The sequence below is a fragment of the Cajanus cajan genome, chromosome 9, assembly GCF_000230855.2.
Source record: "Cajanus cajan strain Asha chromosome 9, NIPB_CcT2T_4, whole genome shotgun sequence".
Lineage (NCBI taxonomy): Eukaryota > Viridiplantae > Streptophyta > Magnoliopsida > Fabales > Fabaceae > Cajanus > Cajanus cajan.
This window is the reverse complement of record NC_138525.1, coordinates 23,647,790-23,660,830: the sequence shown is the minus strand read 5'-3', so window position 1 is coordinate 23,660,830 and position 13,041 is coordinate 23,647,790. Positions and strand designations below refer to the sequence as shown.

Sequence of the window (13,041 nt, the reverse complement as noted above, 5' to 3'; positions counted from 1 at the left end):
AGCATATGCATATTTATCAATGAATTTTCTTGAAAAAAAAAACACATTCTAAAATACCAAATAATTTTTTTTATAATTGTTTTCGCTAAATGTGATTTTGTGAATTTTCAACGAGAAATCAAACACACACGAAATCCTTGGATATCATCATAGTTCGATTCTATTCACAATTCACTTTAGATATCCTAACTCATCCAATATGAAATGTTTAAGAACTTGACTATATAATATACTAATAGTACGTACGTATAAATGTTTTTCTATATATGTAGGTGATGTTCTCCAATTATAAATTATCAATATAATATATAATTGTGAACTTATAATCTTACCGTGATTAATTTAAAAATTACTTCCAAAATAATTTCTAATTAGTTGATACTTAAAAAATTTCAATATTGACATTCTATTAAAATTAAACATTTTATTGATACGTACCAATGTAAAAAATAAAAAATAAAAAATTGTGTACCTCCGTGATTTTTTTTAGCAGCTGCCTCCATGAATTTTTAAAAAATATAAGTAATATAAAAGTAGATGGGTAATCGAAGATATGAGTTATACCTACACGAGGGTACTCCGGTAATTTTGCTACTCCTGCTAGGTCTTCGTCTTCTATAACGTATCCCAGGAAAAGATAGGGGTACCTGCAAAAAACACTTTAATGCTTAAGTCAGTCCTCGGTCTCAGAGATATCAATGCTAATCAAATTGGTAATTATGAAAACGTATCTTTGTTTGTCACTATCACACTTATTTATACTAACCTTAATGGGCTTAGGCCCATATGTAGGCCCATATGTAGGCCCATAAGAGAATTCATTAGTGCTTATCCATAATAAACAGGTTATGTATGTTATTGTAATAAGCTGAGGACTCCTCGGTGTAGTCATATTGAGGACTCCTCGGTTCTTTCTTATATTTAACCTGATACTCATACCCTTATCTGGTATACGAGTGGTTATAAAATGAAATTTATAGAAAAAATAAAAAATTGTGATTTATATATAAAAAAAAATAGTCACATATAAATACTTTACGGTTATGGATTTTACCCTAAACTAAATACTTATATCACAAAGTCAAGGAGTAAACGACACCTTAGTATGTTACACTTGGGCGGCTAGGTTTGTGTGTATGTGGGAAGATTGTGGAATATAACAATGTAAATTGTTGAAGAAAGAGGTTGTCATTATCACGAAAGAGACTGAACTATCATATATATAACCAAATTGGTTGTTTTAAAATTGAAGGGATAACAATTGACATTCATTATTGGTTGTGTAGATATCTTATATTATTCAACAATTTTATAGCTGTCTCAATTTGATTGTTAATTAATTAGTTTCGGGCCATTTACGACTCATTTCGATTATACATATCAATTTATCATTAGACTTAATTAATCTCTTTGACCATGTGGCAGACGAAAACCCTATCCGAAACAATATTAATTAAAGTTATTAAGGAAAACTTTTGAGCAGATTCAAAAGCCACTTTAAGGATAGTATATCTCTACATAGATGTATATAGGTCTAGATTGGGAATTAAAGTGTTTGGAAAACTTGGGCAATGATTGTTGGTTTCCATGTTCTCTTCACTGTTTTCAGTTTTGTTCTTTAAGTTTTCACGCTAGAAACATCTTTTGGTGACATTATTTATTGCTATATATTCTACGCGAAGTTAATGAGAAAAAGATGGATCACCAACAACAATGGACATTATCAGAGGGTAATTGATCATAACTAGCTAAGGGAAAGGGACCATATATGGTTATGAGGTACCTATATATATTTGGATGAGGTTGGGGTTGATGGAAAGGGAAACACATAAGAATATAAACCTAAGGTTGTGGATGAATAAGGTGTTAGATATACTAAAATTAATGTATACCAATGAGAATCATCTAATATAACAACGGAAGAAGGGAGACAAACACAGTTTCATGAGTTTTTGGTGGGGTTCCACAATTAAATAAAATAAGCCAGTTGTGTATTAGTATTGTGACAACTTATATGTATGAATGTTCATACAATGGTGCATTTTAATAAATAGTAAAAAAACCAATTTGGTGAGACGCACAAAGTGTGTACTATTTTATTGGTAGCACTCATTCTTAAATAACTAAACGGATAAATATGTAAAAAAAAGCTTCTAAATAAACGTACTTTTATCTTCTCCGAACTAAAAATCAAACATAGTCAAAGAATTATCATTAAAATATTTCGGTGCAAACGATGTTGTAACTTGTAAATATACTTACATAAATAGGTCTCGTATTCTTTGTCTGATTAGTATTGCATTAGGAAAAAGTCGTAACTATTTTTGTTAACATCAACTATGAAATTAGAATTGTAAGTAATTTACGATTATCTATACCAATAATAAAAACAAATAGAATTTTCTCATATATATAGTATTACTTTATCTTTTATATTTTATTCTTAATAATTATACATAATGTTTAATAACTATATAAATTATTAAAATAGACATATTATTTTATTTTATTATTTCTTTTAACGGAGGTATGAAGAGCCTTTTATTCCACCGGTAATTATAATTTCAATTATACATCAGTAATAGTTTTGAATCATAATTTTTGTGGGCATGTAAATAATTAAATTTGTTCAAATCATAACTTCCGTGATACGTAAAGAAATAAATGTAAATTAATTTATTTACATTTATAATTTTAAGAGCATCTCTTATTTAAAAAACTCAAATTGTATTTTTAACTCTCTTTTGATCCATCCTTTATTGTTAAATGAGATTTAATAATGTTCTGTTATTCACTAACTTATGCTTCAATGCTTTAATTCAACTTGAGTTATGTATAATATCGAAAATACACCAGCTTTTCAAATCCAACTTTTAGATTGTGTTTGATTATCCGTTTCAAGGTATTGGAATGTATATTTTTAATTTTTAATGCATGAAATGTAAAAGCAACAAGACTTTTTGTTGGTCGAAAAAAGGAATCAAAAGGATACTTGCGAAAGGAATGTATGTATTCGAGGGAAGGTTGAGTAATTATAAAGTAAAGAGAGGCTAATGGAGGTTTCTTGAGCAGTTTGGGACAGTTGCACCGAGGAGGTTATTAAGCTAGTAAGTCAAAGAAATAGAACACGTGAAATGAACGGTTATGAGAAATTATACTTAAGCCACGTAGGTTGCGTAGTGAGCAGCGATTATGCCACGATGAGCTTGCACAAAATCAAACCGCTCTTGATTAGCTCTATAAATATGAGAAGCAAACTACTTCACAAGGGTCGGAAAATTGTACTTGAGAACTTTCACAAGCACTCACTGCCTACGCATATGGCTTCCGTGTACAAGATTATTGTTGGGTATGACTTATTGGCCATATTTTCTTTCTTTTTCTACGATTAGTTTAGTTTCGTTTAATTCCGTAGTTCGTAGTTCATAGTTTGTTATTCTTAAAATCAGTATATTGTAACTCGACAATTATACGAACCAGATCATGATTTGTATTGCCAATATATATGTTGTTCACTTAATGTATTTGAATATTTACATGCATGAGAACTGTTTTATGATAACTATTGATGAATATCTAGAAATCGGTACATGTTGATTTTAGTTATTTAACTCAGTTGTCACGTTAAACATTTGTTGTCACACTAAGCGTCTTGACAAATTAAAATTTCATGTACCTAAATTGAAAAGATGACACTTTTGCTAGTTTAAATAAAAAGAACTCATAAACAAATTTTTACCACAAACACTTTTGTTTGAAGTTAAAATGAATTGAGTTGAATTTACCGATTATCTAAACACACACTTAATTTTTTTCACACCTTATTTGGGACATGGTTGAGCCACTCACCTCGACCATGAAGTCTCAGATTATATAAGCCTTTTCGTGTACACTCTAGAAACTCTAAACTATGTGCATAACCAAAATCACATTGACCTACCAATTTGGATTCACTTAACTTCTACACTTTGCATCAAACTTATCGAGTCATTTATCTTGAACATGTGGTTTTGGGCGAGATATGAGATATCCTACCCTTAAGACCACGTTGAACAAATTCTCATAATTTGTAGAACACTTACAATAATAATTATAATGATTAAGATTCATAGGTTGTTAATGACATTAAAGATTCGAAACCATTTACAAGATCCAACCAAGAAGTAAGAGATCTTTATTTGAAAGATCACGCTAATATATATAGGCTCTCGAGGCTATGGAGGAGACATACTCACTGAATCCATATTTTCACTTACAAAATCGTTTTCCAATTTTTAGGCAATCGTGGCAGGGGTTGCTTATATAGGCAACTTCTATAATAACTTAATAGAAACTCAATAAAAACTCACTTATTCCGATGATTTTTTCAAGTTTCTTAACATTAAGAACCATCATATATAAGCAATCCCATAGAAAATTTTAAGTTACATATATAACCAATCCCATTGCCTTCACTATGGCTCTCCATCTTTCATCATTTATAAATCATTAAATCACTTAACAAATTTTATTATATATCGAATATTATATTATATATAATATTACTGATTAGGTTAATTAACATTTTTTTATCTAATACTAATCTAGTTTAAAATCAATAAATAACAATTTTGTTTAATAAAAATAATTATTTTCTAGTGAACTAATTATATAATTTATTATTTAATATATTTTTATACAATAAATATAAATATACGATTACTTTTGTCTTTTATTTTCTTTATAACTATGTTTTCTCTTTTTTTTTAATATTATTTAATGTATGAAAATTTATTAAATAATATATATATATACATATATTTAAACTAATTAATATTATATTATATATTTATATTTTTACTATGTTTTCTCATCTAATAAATATCAAATTTACTATTTCATATAATAAATTTGTAAATGAAATACTAAATTTTTTAGTAATTTAATTATATGATTTATTATTAATATATTTTTAATTCAATAAATATAAATATATAATGTAAAATAAATTAATATTTAAATAATATATACTAATATTATATTATTTATTTTATATTGTATGTTAATATTTATTGTATAAAAATATATTGCAAATAAATTATAAAACTAATTTACTAGAAAAATTATTAAACAAATTATTATTTATTAATTTTAAACTGAATTAGCATTAGTTAATTTTTTTTAAACAATTAACTCAATCAATAATGTTATATATATAATATAATATTCAAATTATAATAAATAAATATTAAGTGATTTAAATGATAAAAATATAGTATAAGACATTGATTCTAGTCCTTACAAGTTACTTTTTTTTCACCATTTTTAAAATCTTATATTTTCTTCTCACTTCAATTTCCCACACTCATTCACATCATTAATAAAGTGTAATCTTATCGCTTAACATAAGTCATTATATCATCACAAAACTGTCACGTCATTAAGGCATGTCAATATTAATGTCACATCATTATCAATTACTAGTTTTAATTGTCAAAGCAAACCAAAGGTGTGTGATTTAAAAAATTATGGGAGCAAAATTTTGTAATTAAAAATAGTGGGACAAAAAAGTTGGATTGGATGTAATAAGAGGACCAAAAGTGTAATTTAAACAAAAAAAAATCAATTCAAATGGTAATAATGGTAGTGATATATAGAATAACAAGTTATTGTCGTGGTAACAATGACATAAATATGGTGATGGAGCTAACAATAATAAATGATGACAATATTAGTGATATGGTAGTGAATCAGTGATAATAATGATAAAATCAGAGGTCATTTGTATAATCATAATGATTATGAGGAATATCAATAAAAGTAACAATAGTGAAATAAATTGATGGCAAAGACAATAAAGTGGTGTTAGTTGCAATAACAACAAGTATGACAGTGCTAAAGTAGTGATAACAACCACAATAGTTAATAGTATGAATAGTGGAGATAGTAGATCCTAACATGCTAGGTATAAATTGACAAAAGTTATTTGTTTTGGTCTTTAACTATGATTTAAGGTAGATAGATCACATTTGTTTTGAGGACCTATACAAAAGTTTAAGGAGTCATATTCTAACATAATATTATTAACAATTACATGTAACACCTACAATAATTATATAATACCATGCAAGAACCAAAAACAATTGTTCTAAATTTTATAGGGATGAAAAACTATAAAAAAATTATAAAGACCAAAATCAAAAACATGCTTGTATAGAGACAACTAAAAATATAATCAAGTCTATGTTTTAATACAATTAGATAGTGATAATATAATATTCACACACACACATATATATATATATAAGGGATTAAAGAGTGATTTACCCTATATTTTTACATATGAATAGTGTAATACTTGTATCTCTCATATGGGAAAGGTGTAATTTACATTAATGATATTAAGTTAAATGACCTAAATTATATATTTTAACATAAAAAAGAAAAACAATATAATATCTTTATCTCTCATAAGAGAACATAACATAATTTACTATTTTTTTAATACATGTATGATGGCATCCTTACTTGCATGAACTTGAGATGATGAGCAAGGAGGAGGACGCCTTCTCCAAGGATCAAGTTCTTCAAAGGTGGACCAAGGTTTTAGGGTGGATGATGATGGAATGGACGAAAATGAAGGTTGGGTAGAAGGTGTTTGAGGAAATGCTTGAGAATGGTACTCTAGGGTTGGCTCACTTCATGATGATGAAGGCCACTTCTAGGGTTGTTTCTCTCAAGGTGGAGATGGTAGGGTTTGGCCGAAAATAGCCAAGGGTGACTAAGGAAAGATATAAAGGCACTAAAGGCTCTCTTTATATTCAATATCCAAAGTATTTACAAGGTGTGGGGTGTTGGGTATTTATAGGAGGGGAGGCATCTAGGGTTGCATTTGGAGTAGGCAAATGCATTCCAAATGAAATGCAAATGAACCCTAGATGCAACTTGGTGGCCAAGGATGGAATCTTTGGCTTTAGATTGGCTATATCTAGGTGCATGATAAGACCATGCAACCTTTGCCCTCCACTTGGGCCTAAGCCTTTCTAAGACCAAAAATAGATCTAATGAACACCAAAAAAATGCGTCACCCTTCTAGTTAACACCCTAGCCCAAAATTAAAAACCCTAATCATCTAGAGCACCCCATAATACAAGGGTTAAAAGGGAAATACAAGGGAAAATAAATTCTAAGTCCTAAACACCCCAAAATACAAGGGTAAAATTGGAAATACAAGTAAAATAAATTCTATGATTAAAAAGAACTTAAGAGCTAAGGTCCAAAAGTGGCCTCACTAACCCATTCCTCTTGCCTCCTTTAATATATCACCTCTTGGTCTTCTCGGCCTTAGTGTTATTCCATCATTCCCTCCCTCTTGAAAAGGATTTGACCTCAAATCAAGAGGTTCCTCATGGTGGGCATCATGACCAACAAAAACATAAAAATAAGCATTAGAGGTAATAGTATATGATAGAAATGGAAAGTGTATCCTAAGAGGAGTTCTACTAAAAATGCTAAAAAGATTATCTAAATTAAAAGGAATATACTTTCTAATGTTAAGGATAGGATCCTCCCCACGGTGAAGTATAGGTGTATAACTAAAACCTAAAAAGGTAAAAAGACTAAAACTATTGCACACTAATGTATTAGTCCTAAAAACTAAAATATCTTGTTGGAAGTGCCCAATGTAATGACCTAGGTATGTATTGGATAATAAAGAAAAATTAACTAAAAAATTATCTAAACAACTTTGTATTGCATAATTTGTTAGATACATATGAGAAAAAGGTGTTAAGAGGAGTCTAGGAAACTCATATAATCTAAGTTTGTCTTGTAGGAAAGTATTCCAGTTAAGTTCAAATAAGTTTGAACTTCCTTCAAGATCAAAAATAGAAGATACAACACCATGAGATGTATCCAACAAACCATACAAACCAAAAGTTGGGTGCTTTATGAAGAAAACTAAAGTAGAAAGAGTCTTAAAGAAAGAAGGCTTATCTTCCTTGGGCACCACCAAGGAAGTAGCACAAGAAGTGGGACTAAGTGAAGTCCACTTCTTCTTCACTAAATCTTGAAGTTGAGATTCTTTTTCTTTAAAAAGGATTTGTTTTTGAATCTCCACTTCATGACTAGTGGCAACGTGAGAGAAAGAGTTAAGGTCTTGATGAATGAAGAAAGTCTTTTTAAAATCATTTTCAATGGGAAAGTGACTCTCTTCAAGCATAAGCCCTTTGAAAGAAACATTATCCTCCTTACTCTTCTCTAAGAGTGTTGGTTGTTGTTTTTCATTTTCTAGCCACTCTTTAACTTTCTCTATACTTTTCTTTATTTTTTCTTTCTTTTCTATTTTCTTTTCTTTTTCTTTCCTTCTAAGTTCCTCCTCTCTTGTTGTATTTTCTTGCTCATGCATACTCCTAGGAACTCTAACTTCTTTGCCTTTTTGAGATATAGTTGGAACAATCCTAGGTTGGGATCCACTAGTTTCTCTCCTCTCAACTAATTTTGCAAGTAGTTGTTTTATTTCCTCATTATTTTTTTCAAACTCTTTTTCTTTTCTTCTCAATTCTTCCTCTCTTTTTATATTTTCCTCTTCTTTTTTTCTTAGGTACTCTTTGAGTTGCCTAATTTCTTCCCTAACACTAGACCTAGTACTACAAGAGTTATGACCATGGACACTAGAATGATCACTCATCTTTGATCCAAAAAGGTTTTCACAAAGTGTTTTCAAAAAGGTTTGAAAAAGTTTTCACAAAGAGTGAGTGATAAAAGGGTTTTCAGAAAAAAGGATTTTCAAGGTGCAAGAGAGGTATGAAAAGGCCTTAAGTGTACAAAGTGAACTATCAAGGGAGATGGACTACCAAGAATCACTTAAAAACCAAGCCTTTTCAAGTAAAAATCACTAAGCCTTTTCACACTTTTCTCACAAAAACAATTTTCACAATACTAAGGTGTGTGATGTGCACGCCCCCCTAGTAGGCAAATGAAGCCTTCTAAACGAAACAAATAAACAATGTAAAGTCCTAGGCAAATATACTACCAAAGCTTTAAAGCATGCAAATGAAAGCACTTAAAGCATATGCTAGTCGGTTTCCTAGGTGAAGGTTTTCAAATCACCTTCAAACTACATGAAACTACCACCAAATTGAAAAGGTTTAAAAATGGCCAATTACAAACCAAAAATGAATGAAACCAAGGCCAAAAACACAAGAGGCCGAAATTTAACAAGAAAGAAATAAGTAGAAAAAAAAAGGAAGTCTCCAAGTCTTCAATTCTCCACCCCTTCACAATGAACACCCAATGTTAGTCTTGAAATGGTGTTTGCACTCTTTGAATTGGTGTGATCCTCCAAAGTTCCTTGAACTCCAATCGGACAACCCCTCCACTCAATCCACCAAGAAAGTGTGTAGTGTTTTAGAAGTTTTCCCCACCTAGATCAAGAAGAAAACACAACCCAATAGTACAAGAGGCCAAGAAAGAAAAACTAAAAAGGCACAATTAAGAAAAGGCTAAACTCAAATGGAATTTATGAGACAAACTTAAGAGTAGAAGAAAGACTCAAAAACTGAAATTAAGGCACATTAATAAAAGGAAAGCACACAAAAGAGTAATTCCTAGAATGGCACTAGAATAGAATTTAGCAAGTAGGCTTAAAAGAAAAATTATGCACTTAACATGTTTGATTTATTGTCTCATTCGACCATTAAGTATTGTCCAATGGTCCAAGAATTAACTCCAAGTGCTATGGTATGAAAGTTGGTCCAAAACTCCACAAGTCTAGCAAAGGTTCCCTTTTTCTTGTTTTTGGTTTCTTTGTTCTTTTTGGGCTTGTCCAAGTCTTGGATTTTTTTTTTGTTCAAAGTCCAGCCACTTTTCTCTTTTTTCTTTTGAATTTTATACTATTCCTTTGCTTGGGTTTTACACTTGTTTTTGGTGGTTTTGTTAGCAACTTTTTGGAGTATTCTTTTAGCAACTTACACTAGCTCAATGAGACAAAATTTGAGTGTTTTTCTGAAGTTTTTAATAGCCCACGTCCAGCAGCAAAGATAGGCATATTGAAATCAATTTCACACTCAAATTATCAAACATCATGTAGGCATACAAGTTCACTAAGGAATACACAAAAAATTGGCCGAAAATTTGAAATAAGTATGTGTAAAGGAATTAATCACACATGATATTTTAAGTGATGTAGAACATGCTAGAACTAATTAGCATGCATGATTGACTCTCTAAAGCACATCAAGGACTCACGGCCATTTTATCAAACAAGTGGCATGCATGTCATTTTTTGTTCATTTCAAAGGCTAAGCATAAAAAACTTGGAATTTCTTTCAAAGTAGTTCAAAGAGACAAGCTTATGACAAAACCGGATGGATTAAAAAAATAAAAACATTAATGTATAACATGCAGCCCAAAATTTCCAGCAACTCAAAAATTTAAAGAAAAAAGCAAGAACCTAAATAAGAAAGCCTAAAATGCCAAGATGATTCACAAAGAACATATGGTATGAATCAACACATGAGAAGAAATTTATGGATCATCAAAATATGGCAATTAAGATGATTGATTTAGGCACACTTAGGAGACATGTAAGGAAGACATGACATGACCGAATATTTTTAGAGATAAAGAGATTGTTACCCTTGAAGAACCAAGGCTCTAGATACCACTTGATGGCATCCTTACTTGCATGAACTTGAGATGATGAGCAAGGAGGAGGACGCCTTCTCCAAGGATCAAGTTCTTCAAAGGTGGACCAAGGTTTTAGGGTGGATGATGATGGAATGGACGAAAATGAAGGTTAGGTAGAAGGTGTTTGAGGAAATGCTTGAGAATGGTACTCTAGGGTTGGCTCACTTCATGATGATGAAGGCCACTTCTAGGGTTGTTTCTCTCAAGGTGGAGATGGTAGGGTTTGGCCAAAAATAGCCAAGGGTGACTAAGGAAAGATATAAAGGCACTAAAGGCTCTCTTTATATTCAATATCCAAAGTATTTACAAGGTGTGGGGTGTTGGGTATTTATAGGAGGGGAGGCATCTAGGGTTGCATTTGGAGTAGGCAAATGCATTCCAAATGAAATGCAAATGAACCCTAGATGCAACTTGGTGGCCAAGGATGAAATCTTTGGCTTTAGATTGGCTATATCTAGGTGCATGATAAGACCATGCAACCTTTGCCCTCCACTTGGGCCTAAGCCTTTCTAAGACCAAAAATAGATCTAATGAACACCAAAAAAATGCGTCACCCTTCTAGTTAACACCCTAGCCCAAAATTAAAAACCCTAATCATCTAGAGCACCCCATAATACAAGGGTTAAAAGGGAAATACAAGGGAAAATAAATTCTAAGTCCTAAACACCCCAAAATACAAGGGTAAAATTGGAAATACAAGTAAAATAAATTCTATGATTAAAAAGAACTTAAGAGCTAAGGTCCAAAAGTGGCCTCACTAACCCATTCCTCTTGCCTCCTTTAATATATCACCTCTTGGTCTTCTCGGCCTTAGTGTTATTCCATCAATGTATCAATCCATATATATTAAATATGAACGATTATTATATGCACAATAACAATTTAAGACATGTTTTTAATTTTCTACAAGATATTTTTTGAAGGTTTATTTTAACTTCTTATATTTTACAATTTTATTTATCATATTTATTTATAAATCAATTCCTATATATTAAATACAACTAGTTATTTATAAGAATATTTTTAAATATTTTTTTTGTCAAAAATATTTTGAGATTCTTATAGTTTCTTATATATTTTAATTTTAATTTATAAATTTAATTTTAATATTTAAAAAACAAATTATCAATAATTAAAATAATAGTTATTTATCATAAATCTAAAATAAAAAATTTTATATTTAAAAATATCCATTCATATAAATTTTAAATATAATCTATATGTTTAAATATACTATTTATTTATATATAATAAAAATATATTAGTATACGTTCAATAATATAATCATTATATAGATTAATAATTTTATTATTTTATTAAATATGGCCTTTTTTACTTTAAAAAAGTTTTTCTTACACCATATCTTTAAAGTTATTCTATGTTATTTGGTGAAATATTTGGTTGCATTTTAAATTTTAACAAAATATTCTAATTAAAACTTTTTCTCAACATAAATGTACAAATTTAAACAACTCATATTATTGTCTCACACGAAAAGCAGAGCTAAAATTCCGATATTATTAAGACCAATATGCAATTTTTTTTTTCATATGTAACATAAATGATAAATGTTTTATTTTTAATTATCTATGAATACAGTTCATGCAGTTTCAAAGCTGAACAAATATTAAAATTTTGTTAATATTATATTTAAATTAGTTTTAGTGCAAAATTATTATTATTATTATTTAGTTCATTAGAGGAAAATTTATTCACAATAACTTTAATTGATGTATTGTGCTGAAATTCAAATATATGAATTCAAAATTTATAAATATGGAAGGATTTGACATTAATGTCGACATAATTTAGAATTGCTAAATTGAAGAGAATTATTCAATCTAATTTTATTGATTTCTTTTCTGTATTATTTAATTGATTTGGTTTTAAAATTTAAATTCCATTAAATCTAATCTAATCTAAAATAATTTAAATTGCATTGGTGTTAAGAAGAAAACATTAGAGAATTAAGCCACCATATCTTAAAACTATAATCAGATGGCCTAAATCAGTGGAGTGATGAGAGAAATTGCCTACATCTTGCCGGTGGAACCGCCATTGCCCTATGTTATTGTAACAAACAAATTTTGCAAGAAAAATTAAAAAATAGGCCGGGCAAATCAACAAAATTAATAAGGATTATAAGAAAGATTAAATAAAGAAATTTTCTTAAATATTTATCTCAGGTTATTCTCTCTCTCTCTATATATAACATTATTTTTATCAAGTCTATCATCACTCTTCCTCTATAACTCTTTTGTTTTTTTTTCTACGAGTGAGAATCATGTTAATTCAGGGAAGAAGAAGAAGGGCCATTAACCAAGAATCACCTAGCATCTTAGAAACACCAATTCGAGCTTTGAATGCTCAAGG

General features: G+C 29.6%; 1 protein-coding gene across 1 annotated transcript; it reads right to left on the bottom strand.

The window, feature by feature from the left end:
- Positions 1-6,623: 6,623 nt before the first annotated feature.
- LOC145951894 (uncharacterized) lies at positions 6,624-11,982 on the bottom strand. The gene is made up of 2 exons (XM_083064069.1): positions 10,618-11,982; positions 6,624-9,404 (listed from the first exon to the last, which is right to left on the bottom strand). The coding sequence occupies exon 2, from the start codon at positions 8,666-8,668 to the stop codon at positions 7,271-7,273; it is 1,398 nt and encodes a 465-aa protein (XP_082920195.1). The 5' UTR covers positions 8,669-9,404; positions 10,618-11,982; the 3' UTR covers positions 6,624-7,270.
- Positions 11,983-13,041: the final 1,059 nt, after the last annotated feature.

Coding starts and splice junctions, on each gene's coding strand:
- LOC145951894 (XM_083064069.1), bottom strand. CDS start 8,668: ATGAGTGATCATTCTAGTGTCCATGGTCATAACTCTTGTAGTACTAGG.